General features: G+C 50.6%; 1 protein-coding gene across 1 annotated transcript in view; it reads left to right on the top strand.

Moving 5' to 3' along the window:
- LOC142254361 (protein spinster homolog 1-like) overlaps positions 1-16,848 on the top strand; it is a 39,460-nt gene that overhangs the window by 10,643 nt on the left and 11,969 nt on the right. The window contains exon 10 of the mRNA XM_075325407.1: positions 8,687-8,858. Coding sequence (XP_075181522.1) covers positions 8,687-8,858 — 172 coding nt within the window. The remainder of the gene's footprint in view (positions 1-8,686; positions 8,859-16,848) is intronic.

Below are 16,848 nucleotides of genomic sequence, written 5' to 3'. Positions count from 1 at the left end.
GAGACAGAGGGAAAGAGACAGACAGGGAAAGAGAGGGTAAGAGATAGACAGAGAAAGAGACAGACAGGGAAAGTGACAGAGATAGATAGACAGGGAAAGAGATAGACAGGGAAAGAGATTGAGACAGACGGAGAAAGAGACAGAGACAGTCAGAGACAGACAGGGAAAGAGACAGACAAAGAGATAGAGAGAGAGACAGAGAGATATATACGGAGGGGGAGACAGACAGAGAATGGGAGAGAAACAGAGAGACAGTTACTATCCCGGGCGTTAATACATTCTATTTATACATTCTATCCCGGGAATGTTAATACATTCTATTTTGTTAACAACAGTTATTAACCCGGGCGAAGCCGGGTAGTACAGCTAGTATATATTGTGAGACTGTGACCGGGGTTATCTATGACGGCCGGTATGTCTCGCCCCGGTTGTGCTCACTCCATGATAGGAAGTGAATCCACTATAGGGTTAATGCTGTTTCCCTACAGGCTGAGGGAAGGGTTAAATAGAATCAGGAACAAGGGCAGGTGTGCCGGGTGTGAGGGAGTGAACACAACTCCCTGGGTTTTTCTGCTGGAGAGGCACATGTATTGTGTTATGGACTTTTGTTTTGGACATTAAACCGTGTGCTGTGAACCTTAATGCCTGGATCCCGTGTCTTCTGCTGCGCAGCCGACCACGCTACCTCACATATGGTGGAGAATGCAGGCATGACAGCCGGTGAGGTGTAGCATCCATTCCTGGTGACCCAGTAGCACATGTCCTGGATTCGAGCGGCTATACTACAGCCCAAACCCGGCGACGCCATGGAGGACATACTAAAGCATTTGGCTCAGGCTAATGCACAGCAGCAACAGACCAATGCACACCTGCTCCAATCCTTGCAAATGCAGGAAAAAAAATTCCAAGAACAGATGGATCAGGCCAATGCACGTCAGCAGCAATCCTTGCAAGTGCACCAAGAACAGATGGAGCAGGCCAATGCACGTCAGCAGCAAGCCTTGCAATTGCAGGAAAAAAGGCACCAAGAACAGATGGTTCTCCTGGCCAAGTCGATCCGTGCCAGACCGACAGCAACAACCCCGGGACCGGATGACGACGGCAGCGTCCGGAAAGCGGTGAGACAAGCGTTGCAAAAGATGACCCCGGGTGATGATGTGGAAGCGTTCCTGGCGGTGTTTGAGCGGGTAGCCGAGCGGGAAAAGCTGCCGACCCCGCAGTGGGCTGAGGTATTGTCGCCCTATCTGACGGGGGAACCCCAAAAAGCGTACCTGGACCTCTGTACCGAGGACGCCATTGACTATGTGACCCTGAAAGCCGAAATACTGGCTCGGTTGGGGGTGAATACCTATGTACGGGCTCAGCGGGTAAATCAGTGGTTCTTTGAGGAAGCCAAACCCGTACGCTCCCAGGCCTATGACTTGTTGCATCTTGTAAAAAAGTGGTTGCAGCCTGACACTCTGAGCCCGGCGCAAATGGTGGAAAGGGTAGTAGTGGATCGTTTTGTGCGCACTTTACCCGTCACCGTTCAACGGTGGGTCGGACAGGGTGACCCGAGTACCCTGGACCAATTAGTGTCCCTGGTAGAGCGGCATGTGGCTACACAGGACTTGATACGGGACACTGAGACTTTGCGTACCGCCCGTCGGTCCGGCCCCTCCAGGCCTAGGGCCAAGGACCCACCGCTGACAACGGTGCAGGAGTCCCCTACCGTCCCGTCTGAGGCCGTGGCCACCATTCCTGAGGTCCGGAAGGTTCTGTACCCTAAACGACAACCCGTCAAGGGGGTTTCCGTCCCCATTAGATGTTGGCGGTGCCAGCGGGTGGGACATATGGAAGCCCAGTGTCCACTCACCACGGAGCCCATGGATTGTGGGGTTACCCGGCGGGGTTCAATGTATGCTCAGGTGGTGTGTACCGCTGACCGGGTCTCCCCAGAGACGGAGCCCCACTTGTGCCAAATACAGGTGAATGGATGTCCGGTTACAGGATTGTTGGATTCCGGAAGCTTAGTGACCCTTGTGCGATCCACCTTGAGGGCTAAAGTAAAGACCACAGGACGCACCGTGGGGGTGGTTTGCATACATGGGGACCGCCGCGACTATCCCACGGGGATTGTCACCATCACAGCACCTTGCGGGCAGGTGCAACATGAGGTGGGACTTCTTACCACTCTTCCTTATGACGTGATCCTAGGAAGGGATCTGCCCTATTTTTGGACTTTGTGGAGGGGACCCCCTAAGTCCCCTCAGATATCGGTTGATCCGGGACCTGAGCCCTACAATCCTGAATCCGGGACACCTGCCGTAGGGGTCACCATGTTAGGGACAGAGTGTGAACCCGGTAGGTCACCCCTAGAGGTATTGGTAGGAGAGGCTGAGACGGTCGAGCCCATCCCGGAGTTGGAGGCGTCCCCGGATACGTTTGGGACAGCCCAACTCCAGGACCCTACGTTGATACATGACCGGAGTCGGGTGACAGTAGTTGACGGGGTGGCACAGCTGCCCGGTGCCCAGGTAAGGTACCCCCATTTCGCTCTTAAGCAGGATTTACTCTACCGGGTAGATGAAATACGGGGCGTGGGGGTAGAACAGTTGGTGGTGCCCCAGCCGCATCGCCGGCGGGTCCTCGACTTGGCTCATAAACACCTGATGAGTGGCCACCTAGGGGTCAAGAAAACGCAGGAGCGAATATTGCAAAGGTTCTATTGGCCCGGGGTCTTTGGGGAGGTAAAACGGTTCTGCGAAACCTGCTCGGAGTGTCAGCGTACCGCACCCCTGACCCATTTTCGCAGTCCGTTGGTACCGTTACCCATTATAGAAGTCCCGTTTGAACGGATAGGGATGGATCTGGTGGGGCCCCTCGTAAAGTCCGCTCGAGGGCACCAACACATCCTAGTGATCGTTGACTATGCCACCCGGTATCCCGAGGCGATACCTCTCAGACATACTGCAGCAAAGCTTATAGCTCGGGAGTTGTTTGCTGTGTTCTGCCGGGTGGGGTTGCCCAAGGAGATCCTTACGGATCAGGGGACCCCATTCATGTCTAAAGTGACCAAAGAGCTATGTCGGCTACTCCAGATCAAGCAGTTGCGTACGTCTGTGTATCATCCTCAAACGGACGGTTTAGTCGAGCGTTTCAATAAAACCCTGAAAACCATGCTTAGAAGGGTGATCTCAAAAGACGGGAAAGACTGGGATATGATGCTTCCCTATTTGATGTTTGCCATACGAGAGGTGCCACAGGCATCCACGGGGTTTTCGCCTTTTGAATTGTTATACGGGCGACATCCCCGGGGATTGTTGGACCTGGCAAAAGAAACATGGGAACAAGAGCCCACCCCCCATAAAAGTGTGATCGAACACATTTTAGGTATGCAGAACCGCATAAGCGCGGTCATGCCAATTGTGAAGAAGCATTTACAGGAGGCTCAGGCCGCGCAAAGCGGCCGCTACAATAGACAAGCCACCGTGCGGACCTTTAAACCCGGGGATCGGGTGTTGGTATTAATCCCCACGGCGGAGAGTAAATTCCTGGCTCAGTGGCAAGGCCCCTACGAGATAAAGGAAAGAGTCGGGGTGGTTAACTATAAAGTATTGCAGCCCGGTAGGCGGAAACCTGAACAAATATACCATGTCAACCTTTTAAAACCTTGGCAGGAACGGGAAAGCCTGATGGCTGTTTTTTCCCCACCTCCCTCCTCTTCGGGTCGTTCACATCCGGCTCCAGCGACCTCCGGAGAGGACGAACCGGAAGTAAGGATTGGAGAAGCCCTCACCAAGACTCAGAGGCGAGAGGCCAGACGGTTGGTTCAGCAGAACCCCGATGTCTTCTCCGAGCTGCCCGGTAGGACCAGTCTGATACGACATGATATTGTTACCGAGCCCCACCTGAAGGTACGCCTGAAGTCATACCGGGTACCGGAGGCTCGACGACAAGCCATATCGGAGGAAGTAAAGACAATGTTACGCCTGGGGGTCATCGAAAAATCCCGGAGTGAATGGGCTAGTCCGATTGTCCTAATACCAAAACCCGATGGCTCCTTAAGGTTCTGCAATGACTTTAGGAGATTGAACGAAATATCCAAGTTCGATCTCTACCCCATGCCCCGGGTGGATGAGCTGATTGATAGGCTGGGACAGGCGCAATATTTTACCACGCTCGACCTGACCAAGGGGTACTGGCAGGTGCCACTAACAGAGTCCGCCAAGGAGAAAACCGCTTTTGTTACGCCGGAGGGTCTCTTCCACTATGTTGTCTTGCCTTTTGGGTTACATGGCGCTCCGGCCACATTCCAGAGGTTGATGGACTTAGTGCTGGAACCCCACCAGGCGTATGCATCGGCGTACCTTGATGACATCATTATTTACAGCTCCGATTGGCAGACCCACTTGGAACAGGTACAAGCGGTGGTGGACGCGCTTCGAACAGCCGGATTGACAGCCAATCCCAAGAAATGTGCGTTGGGACTCACGGAAGCCCGCTACTTGGGCTACGTGATAGGCCAAGGAGTGGTTAAGCCCCAAATTAACAAGGTTGAGGCGATCCAGAAGTGGCCTAGACCCCTGACCACGAAGCAGGTTAGGGCCTTCCTGGGTATCGTGGGGTACTACAGGAGGTTTGTAAAGGATTTTGCGGGACTATCAGCCCCCTTGACGGACCTTCTCAAAGGCAAGAAGTCCGTCATGGTGCGCTGGACTCCGCAGGCCGAGGACTCCTTCCGGGCCCTGAAGGAGGTCCTGTGCGGACAGCCCGTTCTGGTCAACCCTGATTTCCGGAAGGAGTTCATTGTACAGACTGACGCCTCGGAGGTCGGCCTGGGGGCAGTGCTGTCTCAGGTGGTTCAGGGGGAGGAACACCCCGTCACCTTCTTGAGTAGGAAGCTCACCCCTCCCGAGCGGAATTATAGCGTAGTGGAGAAGGAGTGCCTGGCGATCAAGTGGGCCTTGGAGTCCCTGCGCTATTACCTGCTGGGACGGCAGTTTCGCTTGGTGACGGATCACTCTCCACTGGTCTGGATGAGGTCCGCCAAGGAACGGAATGCCCGGGTTACCCGGTGGTTCCTTTCTCTGCAGAACTTCCGGTTTACGGTTGAACACCGGGCCGGTAGGTTGCAGGGCAACGCCGATGCCTTGTCCCGCGGCCCGTGTTTGATGGCTGGAGTTCAACCCCGCACGCTTGAACTGAGGGGGGGGGTATGTGAGACTGTGACCGGGGTTATCTATGACGGCCGGTATGTCTCGCCCCGGTTGTGCTCACTCCATGATAGGAAGTGAATCCACTATAGGGTTAATGCTGTTTCCCTACAGGCTGAGGGAAGGGTTAAATAGAATCAGGAACAAGGGCAGGTGTGCCGGGTGTGAGGGAGTGAACACAACTCCCTGAGTTTTTCTGCTGGAGAGGCACATGTATTGTGTTATGGACTTTTGTTTTGGACATTAAACCGTGTGCTGTGAACCTTAATGCCTGGATCCCGTGTCTTCTGCTGCGCAGCCGACCACGCTACCTCACAATATATATATATATATATATATATATATATATATATATAAATATGATGGTTACTCTTTAATGACTGAGTCTGAGAATACGACACAATCTGAGTCTCACAGACCAGGGACATAGATGAGTTTTTAAAACAGATGTTTGTATGGATCAAGAAAAAGACGGACACCACTCAGACATATATAGCGGATGTGACTGCAGCCATGCAATGAGGTCTGATTGGTACAGTACTTTATGTACGGCTGTGGTGGCCTCCATGTCTACATAATGCACCTTAACAGTATATACAGATGTAGCTGATATTGAATTAACTTGGCCTTATCATAACTTACTTAAAAGGGTTATCAAGCACTATTTTTTTTTTACTATGGGCTTAAGAATTATCTAAGACTTTATTAAGAGTTACCGTATTTTTCGGACTATAAGACGCACCAGACCATAAGACGCACCCTGGTTTTAGAGGAGGAAAATAGGAAAATAAAATTTTAAGCAAAAAATGTGGTCATGACACACTGTTATGGGGCGAGGATCTTCTGCTGACACTGTTATGGGGGTAATGTCCCCAAATTCTCTACTAAGGTACCCCATCCTGGTAATGATCCTCATGCCTTATATATACAGTATATGTCCCTCATCCTGGTATAGCCCCCATCCTGCTATATACAGTCATCCTGGCATATGGCCGCATCCTGCTATATACTGGCATATGGCTGCATCCTGCTATATACCCTATCCTGGCATATGGCCCCATCCTGGTATACAACCCTTCCTGGCATATGGCCCCATCCTGCTATATACCTCCATCCTGCTATATGGCCTTATCCTGCTATATACCCCCATCCTGCTATATACCCCCATCCTGCTCATATACCCCCATCCTGCTCATATACCCCCATCCTGCTCATATACCCCATCCTGCTATATGCCCTCATCCTGCTCATATACCCCCATCCTGCTCATAATATACCCCCATCCTGCTCATATACCCCCATCCTGCTCATATACCCCCATCCTGCTCATAATATACCCCCATCTTGCTCATATACCCTCATCCTGCTCATATACCCCCATCCTGCTCATAATATACCCCCATCCTGCTCATATACCCCTATCCTGTTCATAATATACCCCCATCCTAATATATTCCCTCATCCTGCTCATATACCCCCAACCTGCTATATGCCCTCGTCCTGCTCATATACCCCCATCCTGCTATATGCACTCATCCTGCTCATAATATACCCCCATCCTGCTCATATACCCCCATCCTGCTCATATACCCCCATCCTGCTCATATACCCCATCCTGCTCATAATATACCCCTATCCTGCTATATGCCCTCATCCTGCTCATATACCCGCATCCTGCTATATGCCCTCATCCTGCTCATATACCCCCATTCTGCTATATGCTCTTATCCTGCTCATATACCCCCATCCTGCTCATAATATACCCCCATCCTGCTATATGCCCTCATCCTGCTATATACCCCCATCCTGCTATATGCCCCATCCTGTTATATGCCCTCATCCTGCTATACACCCCCATCCTGGTATACGGCCCGCATTCTGTGGCACATAAAAAAGAATAAACGTTCATACTCACCTTACCCCTTACCTCACTCCCTGCAACATCGTTCCTCCTCTGTCTGTGTCAGCAGCAGCGCTGGAGTGTGGAGCCGGCCACGATTCCTGCAGCATCGCCATGTCCTCCTGTCTGTGTCAGCGGTGGCTGCGTGTGGACACATGCGCACAGCGATGTCATCACTGTGTGCACCGCTAGTCTCCACTCCGCCGGCACAGACAGGAGGACATCGCGGTGCTGCAGGGATCGTGGCCGGTGAGTTATACTGATTCACTGCACCCCACACTGATGATGATGCGTGGGGGGCAGTGAATACAGCCGCACATGATCACTCCAGGCTGTAGTTGCCAGGGGTGATCATGCGGGCAGGCTGTTTAATATGCGCGCATTCCCCGCCCATCATCCTGCCCACCTGTCAGCGCTGGCTTCAGCGCTGAGATGATGGGCAGGATGATGGGCGAGCATATTAAATGAGCGGGCCCACGTGGTCACGGCAGGCTGCTACAGCCTGCTCGTGCCGCCGATGACCCGCTCCACTGCAGCACCCTCATTCCCCGCAGCCCTACATTCAGACTATAAGGCGCACCCCCCACTTTCCCCCAACATTTGGGGGAAAAAAAGTGCGTCTTATAGTCAGAAAAATACGGTAGATGCTACCTGCCTATAGTGACCAGCACAGAGTGCTCTTCTCCATGATTCAGTGGCTTCCGCTGATGTCATGTCAATAGAGCAGCATCTTCTCTTCCTCTCTGCTCTGTCGACAATGTGTGACTGCTGATTTCATATTGATTGACAGCCGGCTCCACACTACCTAACTGCGGGGAGCCGTCTGTCAACTGGCATGAGGTTGGCAGTCACGCCCCATCAAAAGAGTTGCCCGGAATAAAAGGAGCTGCTCTGTTGATGTAGAGCAGCACAATCTCCGGCTGCAGCAGTCAGTGAATCCTCAGAGCCGACGTCAGGTAGAAGAGCCAGGTAGTTGCCTGTTTTTTTTTTTTTACTATGGGCCTAAAAAGTGACAAAAAACATAAAATAGTCCTGGACAACCACTTTAAGCAATTGGCTAATTTATTTTGCATTAGGGTGGTCATATTTAGCAATATGAACGAATGCTCCTAGGAACGTTGTGTCCTGCAAATGAATGTTCATGGTGTAATGATCATTTATTTGGCAAATCTTATTACAGTAGACAATTCAGGACACACTAGCAGTATCCACACACATGTAGTACCCAGAGAGACTATGTATGGAAGCTATGCACAAGCAACCTATTCATCCCTTGTGTGAACAGCGCCACAACTCCAAAGACAAGATGTCCCGGAGTCATGTCATACAGTATGTGCTAGAGGAGGATGTCACATGAGTCCTGCCTCCAGACAATGTGTAGTACTGGGGCTGAGGACACTTGGACCAGTTCTGTTCATACTTGGGAGGTTGGAAGCTCCTCCGCCATCTGCAGTGAGGCGCCTGCTCTTTTTATGACCACCAGATTTCCTTGGTATCCATTGACAAATATCACAGTAAATGTGTCCAGCCAATTATGTTTTTTTTCGCTTTCATTAACCATACATAACTATTTATTTCCTTTTATCTTCAGATATCCAACCTCACCAAAAGACAAAATCCGAACTCAGCTCTTTGGAGTTTTCACAGTCTGCAGTACGCCCTCATGGCTTGTGCCTTTGTGGTGACCCTCGGAGGAGGATTCTTTCTACTATCTTCCTTCTTTATTGAAAAAGATCGTGAAAAGGCAGATATGGAGGATAAAGGTATGTGCAGAAATACGTTCATTATCCACTCGCATTAACTTTATAATCAGTAAATGTAACACCCAGCATCTTTATAATATATCTATCTCCATAACCTATTGAGTTAACAGACCGAAGCGGTTAAAGGAGCTGTCCGACATAAACTCCAAAATATTTTGTAAGCTAATCTGTGATGTATTGTCATATAAATCACCCCTACGTTATTTTTTGACTTTTATTCCTCTTGAATTATCCCTTTATTCTCTGCACACACTTTGTTTACATGCAGCTCAACCAAACTTGACATCTTCCTATGTCAAACCTCACAGTCAAAGCTGGCACTGCCCGGCCTCACTGTCCTGCCCCGCCCTCTGCACACTCATTGTCTGTCAGTATTCTGCCCAGCACTGACCTATCGTCGATCCAGAAAAGATGGGTACATTACTATATTATATGTGCGGTGGATGTGAGGGGATTGTGCGGTCACAGATGAGATATCACTGCTCTGTATTTCCAATCATTGGTAGTACAGAGCAGTGATCCTGCTTCTCTCATCTGTTACAGCACAATCACCTCACATCCACCACACATATAATGTAGTAATGTGCCCATCCCTGTCCCCATAATATAGTAATGTACCCATCTTATAGTAATGTCCCCATAATATAGTAATGTGCCTATCTTATAGTAATATGCCCCGGCCTTCTGCCCATCCAGTAGTAATGGCCCCTTTCCTGCTCCTCTTGTAGTAATGTTCTGTCCTAGTCTGCCATTTTTTACACACACAAAAAAACAAACACAAATCCTTCTCACCTGTCCTGGTTCCCTCGGTGCCCTGTGACGAGCCTCTTGCGCCCGCAGCCTCTTTGCTGATCGCTGCCTGTGCAGGGGGCCATGCAGTCAGCGCTTTATATCAGAGGACAGATTCCCAGGCGCTGTGCAGAGATGCACTCTCTATGCAGCTTTTCCACAGATCAGCTGCTACCTCTGCTTGGCCGGCGACTGATCATCGCTGTATACAGAGGCTCTGCAAGCACCCGGGAATCGGTCATCTGATATACAGCGCTTACTGCCCCAGCACAGCCAGCGTTCAGCAAGGGGGCCATTAGCCTGCGCGCTGCCAGCAGCATGCAGCGTACAAGCAGTGAGACCCTTGCACTATGGGATGTGTGGAAGGGTGCAGAGAAAAGGGGGGACGCCAGGGCGGCTACAGGATGTCGGCTGTGATGCCCATCTGCAAGACGAGCATATGCTCCTGCACTTGTCGTTGTGACATCACAGGAAGCAGCAAGATCACGGTTGTAGCAGTCACATGACAGCTCTGAGCCGGGGGAGAGGGGCTGACAGCAGGGCAGGTAGGTAGTTGCTATCTTATTTTCAAAAAACTGACTGTCTAAAAAATTTATAAGACATTGATATAGACTAAATAAGCAATAATTTTATGAATATATAAAGATTTTATTCATGTGTGCAACACAGACAAGACATACACAGATAGTGGTGATTTAAAAACAAAACAGCAAAAACTTAGCGGTGCGGTTGGATGCAGGACTTGTTATATATATAATTATAATCCAAAGTAGGTAAGAGCTCAGAAAACAGAGTACATCAAAAACTTTAATATTGATGACAATCAGAAGGTTACAGAAGCAGCATGGCAGCAATTAGTAAAAAACCCTGAACTACAGCAACAATGGACAGTCAAAAAGATGGTCCAGCATGAGATATTAAGCAAAATACATCAATGATAAGTCAATACACATCAATGGTTACAGTAGTGAAAATTGTTGACCATTTAGTATGGTATCTAAATGATCTGAACCATTTAATCAAGATATAGATGAAAACACTTGTTACAGGGTTTTTGTATATTATATTGCGGCAGCCGCTGCCAAATAATCGCTAGCCATCACCACTGTGAGGAACCATACATTGGTAAAGAAGCACATGCTCATGTAAGAATAACCCAATAAGAATCAACAAATATTGACAATGCAAAAGTTGTACTGTCAGTATCACAAGGGTTAATAAGGAATGGAACCTCCAACAGTGATAGACAGCTAGGTAGGTGGCAAGGGATAGCACAGTTTTAAGCACAACTGGTCATTAATAAATCAATAGACATCCGAAAATGACAAAATTCAAAATGCTTAACCTATAAATATGAGTGTCTATATTATAAAGGCCAGTTTGTCAATAAAGAGAAAATGCAAACAGCTGTATAAGTTGCAGAAGTGACTGCCTAATAACCGCCGACCATCACTGCTACAGGGAGCTGTCAATCGACGCGCGTTTCGCAACTGCTTTGTCGGGAGGTGTGGAGGCTGTGTATCTGGCTGTTTAAATTCCTCCATGTATTACTCACCGGCCTATGGCGGCGCGCATCGGCTCACCAATGCCCGTCCTCCTCGGCACACTGGCGTCGCGGAAGTCAGAGCGCGCAAGCGCAGCCCAAAGACACCCGATTGGACGCCAGGCACAGAGAGGAGAAGCATCAGGTAGCCGGCGCGTGCACAGGCAGGAAGCCGGGGGAACCAGTGGCGTAACTACCGCGGTCGCAGCGGTCGCGATCGCGACCGGGCCCGGGCGGTTTGGGGCCCGCAGGGACCCGGCAGATCAGCAGCCAGCTCCTCTCAGTGAGAGAGAAGCTGCGCTGATCTATCACAGTGCACGCGCCCACTATATGTCCCGCTGCCGCCCCCGACACCGGGCCCTCCTGCCCGATGTCAGCGGCGGCACCGGGGCCCCCCTCCCCCGTCACCGCGCACAGTAATAATGAAGCAAAGAGCGGCCGGCGCCGCTCTGCATCATCATTCTGCCCCTGTGCCTGTGCGGTGACGTCACTCCTGTGCGACTGCTGTGCTGAGTGCACAGAGCGCAGGGAGGGAGGACGCCGACCGCAGCACCGGGAGGACGAGCAGCAGTGGAAGGAGGAGAGCAGGGACTCGGGAGTACAGCATCAGTGGAACAAGGAGACGTCAGGACAGAGCAGCAGTGGAAGGAGGAGAGCGGTGAGTACTTGGTTTTTTTTTTTATATATATATGAGTACACGGTGGTCAGAGGCCTGGAGTGGGGAGGCTGCATTATACTGTACATGGAGGCCTGGGGTGGGAAGGCTGGATGATACTGTACATGGAGGCCTGGGGTGGGGAGGCTGCATCTGTACATGGAGGCCTGGGGTGGGGAGGCTGCCTGATACTGTACATGGAGGCCTGGGGTGGGGAGGCTGCATGATACTGTACATGGAGGCCTGGGGTGGGGAGGCTGAATGATACTGTACATGGAGGCCTGGGGTGGGAAGGCTGGATGATACTGTACATGGAGGCCTGGGGTGGGGAGGCTGCATGATACTGTACATGGAGGCCTGGGGTGGGGAGGCTGCCTGATACTGTACAAGGAGGCCTGGGGTGGGGAGGCTGCCTGATACTGTACAAGGAGGCCTGGGGTGGGGAGGCTGCCTGATACTGTACAAGGAGGCCTGGGGTGGGGAGGCTGCATGATACTGTACATGGAGGCCTGGGGTGGGGAGGCTGCCTGATACTGTACAAGGAGGCCTGGGGTGGGGAGGCTGCCTGATACTGTACAAGGAGGCCTGGGGTGGTGTGGCTGCATGATACTGTACATGGAGGCCTGGGGTGGGGAGGCTGCCTGATACTGTACATGGAGGCCTGGGGTGGGGAGGCTGCATGATACTGTGCATGGAGGCCTGGGGAGGCTGCATTATACTGTACATGGAGGCCTGGGGAGACTCCATTATACTGTACATGGAGGCCTGGGGAGGCTGGCAGCATTATTATACATGGAGGCCTGGGGAGGCTGGCTGCATTATTATACATGGAGGCCTGGGGAGGCTGGCTACATTATTATACATGGAGGTCTGGGGAGGCTGGCTGCATTATTATACATGGAGGCCTGGGGAGGCTGGCTGCATTATTATACATGGAGGCCTGGGGAGGCTGGCTGCATTATTATACATGGAGGCCTGGGGAGGCTGGCTGCATTATTATACATGGAGGCCTGGGGAGGCTGGCTGCATTATTATACATGGAGGCCTGGGGAGGCTGGCTGCATTATTATACATGGAGGCCTGGGGAGGCTGGCTGCATTATTCTACATGGAGGCCTGGGGAGGCTGGCTGCATTATTATACATGGAGGCCTGGGGAGGCTGGCTGCTATATTATACATGGAGGCCTGGGAGGCTGGCTGCTATATTATACATGGAGGCCTGGAGAGGTTGGCTGCATTATTATATATGGAGGCCTGGTGAGGCTGCATAATAAACATGAAGGACACCTTATACATTGAATATAGAGGTGTAATATACATAGAGGTCTACGAGGCTGCATTATACTGGAGGTCTATAGGGCTGCATTAAAATGGAGGTCGGGGGGGGGCTGTATAATACAAAATGAAGGGACACCTTATACATGGAATATAGGGGTGAATTATACATGGAGGAGTATGGGGCTGCATAATACCATCTGAAGTTTTATGGGGTTGTGTTATAATACATATAGGACTATGGGGGCTGCATTATAATATATGGAGGACTATGGAGGCTACCTTATACATGGACTATGGAAGTGCATTATAAAACATGGAGGACTATGTGGTGCAGTATAATATATGGAGAACTATGGGGTGAATTTTAATACATGGAGAACTATGGGAAATGCATTATAATTGAAGGGCTACTTTATACATGGAGGATTATGGGGGTGCATTATAATATATGGAGGGCTATGTATCTGCATTCTAATATATGAAGGGTTATGTGAGACCCTTTATACAATTATTTGGAAGGCTATGTGGGGGCTGTTATAGTATTTTGAGAACTTTATACAGGGGGGACAAAGATATAAGTATGGGATGGAAATGTTTTGTGCTGAGGGAAAAAGGCTCTTTCCCTCAGCAGCCAACTTTCCCATGCTCTGCTATACATCTCTCAGCACCCAGCTTTCCCATGTTCTGATATACATCTCTCAGCACCCAGCTTTCCCATGCTCTGCTATACATCTCTCAGCACCCAGCTTTCCCATGTTCTGATATACATCTCTCAGCACCCAGCTTTCCCATGTTCTGATATACATCTCTCAGCACCCAGCTTTCTCATGCTCTGATATGGGAAAGCTGGGTGCTGAGGACAAGATAAATATCAGAACATAGGAAAGCTGGGTGCTGATAGAGGGATTTCAGGGTGCTGTGGGTGAGAGCCAAGTGTCAGCGTCATTATCCTGTACCCCGAGTGTCAGTGTCATTATCCCTTACCCCATACCTCCCAACCGTCCCGGATACAGCGGGACTTTCACGCTTTACGTTGTTTGTCCCGTTGCCACGATCGGGACGGCCGGCTCCCGGGCTCCGCCCACCCACTCTCTCTCCGCCTCCCTGCTTTTCCCTCCTACCATCCCAGTAGACGTGGCATAACAGAGAGGAGCGCTGCCTGTGCTGCTGCTGGTACAGTAAAATCTCCCCAGCGCTGATTTCCCTCCCTCCCCCCCCCTCACCCCCGGCCGGAGCCTCTCTGTGCGGTCGGCCGGCCGCCTGTCTGTGCGGTCGGCCGGCCGCCTTTCTGTGCGGGCGCCCCCCGGCCGCCTGTCTGTGCGGGCGCCCCCCGGCCGCCTGTCTGTGCGGGCGCCCCCCGGCCGCCTGTCTGTGCGGGCGCCCCCCTGCCGCCTGTCTGTGCGGGCGCCCCCCTGCCGCCTGTCTGTGCGGGCGCCCCCCTGCCGCCTGTCTGTGCGGGCGCCCCCCTGCCGCCTGTCTGTGAAGGCGACCGGCCACCTCACTGTGTGGGCGACCGGCCGCCTCACTGTGGCTCCCTGCGTGTCCATGCTGGAGGCCCGCCGGCTGCCTGCGTGTCCATGCTGGAGGCCCGCCGGCTGCCTGCGTGTCCATGCTGGAGGCCCGCCGGCTGCCTGCGTGTCCATGCTGGAGGCCCGCCGGCTGCCTGAGTGTCCATGCTGGAGGCCCGCCGGCTGCCTGCGTGTCCATGCTGGAGGCCCGCCGGCTGCCTGCGTGTCCATGCTGGAGGCCCGCCGGCTGCCTGCGTGTCCATGCTGGAGGCCCGCCGGCTGCCTGCGTGTCCATGCTGGAGGCCCGCCGGCTGCCTGCGTGTCCTTGCTGAATGGGTGTGGATGGGGAGTGGATATGGGCGTGACTGTGAAATGGGTGTGGTTAGGGGGCGTGGCCTAAAAATTTGCCGCGAGGTATGCCTTACCCCAAGTGTCTGTGTATGTGGAGGGGGGGCCCAGGTCTAAACTTTGCACCGGGGCCCATCCAACTCTAGTTACGCCACTGGGGGGAACCATATTAGAATCAGGCAAAGCAAGGGCAAAGAGGCATATTATAAAGCCCGCAGGCATGAATAACTTGTCAGACGCTCAATACAAATCCTACAAATCAGGTGTATACAAAACATTAACAGGAGAGGAATGTCCATAATAATAATGAGCATACTGAAAAAGTATAAGATGTTAGAACTCTTTTTGTTGTTTCTTCCTTGCATATTGCCACATGCAGGTTCCACAGCAGCAATCAATGGGGGAGAAAAAACCCAGATCTATAGAAAAAGACATACAATTAAAATCATGAATTCAGCAGAAACACATGGCAAATACCATACTACCCAAAAATAATGCACATGCATATAAACATGTGCATATCAATATATATATATATATATATGTATATATATACGAATCCTAGTAACCCACAGTGGCGACAACCACAATACAATATAAAAGATATGAATAAATGAATGAAAATAAAAAATAAATAAAAAATGAAAACTGAAAATGGAAAATAAATAAAAATAAATAAAAAATAAGAAATAAAAAATTAAAAATAAATGGAAGGATGCTGGGTGGCATCACATGGGGTCAGGCATTATAAAAGAAATGGCTTAAAACTGACGGCATCATCCAACCCATTTGGTTTGATGGTATCCAAGACCATGATCCATCTAGCCTCTTTTCTATGTAAGTTATTTTTTGTATCACCTCCCCTCACTCCCAGATTAACTTTATCTATCCCACGAAATCTAAGATGTCGCCAGTTGCAGGCATGGTTTTCTTTAAAATATTTTGGTATGTTTTTAAGCAAAAATATTTCCTCAGGTTTGTGAATCTTGGCGGCATTTTTAATATCTCAGACATGCTCCAGGATTCGCACCCTGTGTTCGCGGGTGGTGAGGCCTACATAGAAAAGCCCACAAGGGCATGTTGCCCAATAGACAACATTGAAGGAGCGACAGTTTATAAATTGCAAGATTTTATAGGTTCTTGATTGCGAGAAGTCCCAGAATTCAGATACCCGATCCATTTGTGGGCATGCGCCACAATCGCCACATGAAAAGGATCCCCATCTGGGACCACCACATGTCAGAAAGTTGGTAATTTTCCTTAGCACGTAATGGCTCCTCACAATCAAGTCCCACAATGTTCTAGACCTCCTAGGGGTGATAGCCGGTCTGGGAGTGAGGATGGAAGATAAATCACGATCTGCCGTCAATATAGGCCAATATTTAGAAATTATGGAGGACATTTCACGCCACTGTGCGTGATAAGGGGTAATAAGTCGAATCGTATTGTTAGTTATTTTAGATTTTGTCTTCAGCAAGTCATGACGTGCTGTCCCCTTCGCCCTCTCATATCCTTTTTGAATTGTTTGATGGGAATAATGCCTGGCCCCAAAGTGCCTCCTCAAATCATCTGATTGCTGTTCAAACAAAGCATCGCTCAAGCAGATCTTCCGTGCCCTTAAGAATTGTCCGGTAGGGATGCAATTAATTACCTGAAATGGGTGGGAGGATCTGGCACTCGGGAGGGAGTTTGTTGCTGTTTTCTTGCGGAAGATATCAGTGCATAAAGTACCATCGTTGCCCTTGGTAATCGAGACGTCCAGAAACTTGATCTTTTCACGGCTGGTGGTAAAGGTAAGTTTAATATTTTTGTTATTCATGTTGAGCCGCTGTATAAATGCCTTCAACTGGTGGACCTCCTCTTGCCAAA

This window comes from Anomaloglossus baeobatrachus, chromosome 10 (assembly GCF_048569485.1).
Source record: "Anomaloglossus baeobatrachus isolate aAnoBae1 chromosome 10, aAnoBae1.hap1, whole genome shotgun sequence".
Taxonomy (NCBI): Eukaryota; Metazoa; Chordata; class Amphibia; order Anura; family Aromobatidae; genus Anomaloglossus; species Anomaloglossus baeobatrachus.
This window is presented reverse-complemented; position numbering and strand designations above follow the sequence as displayed.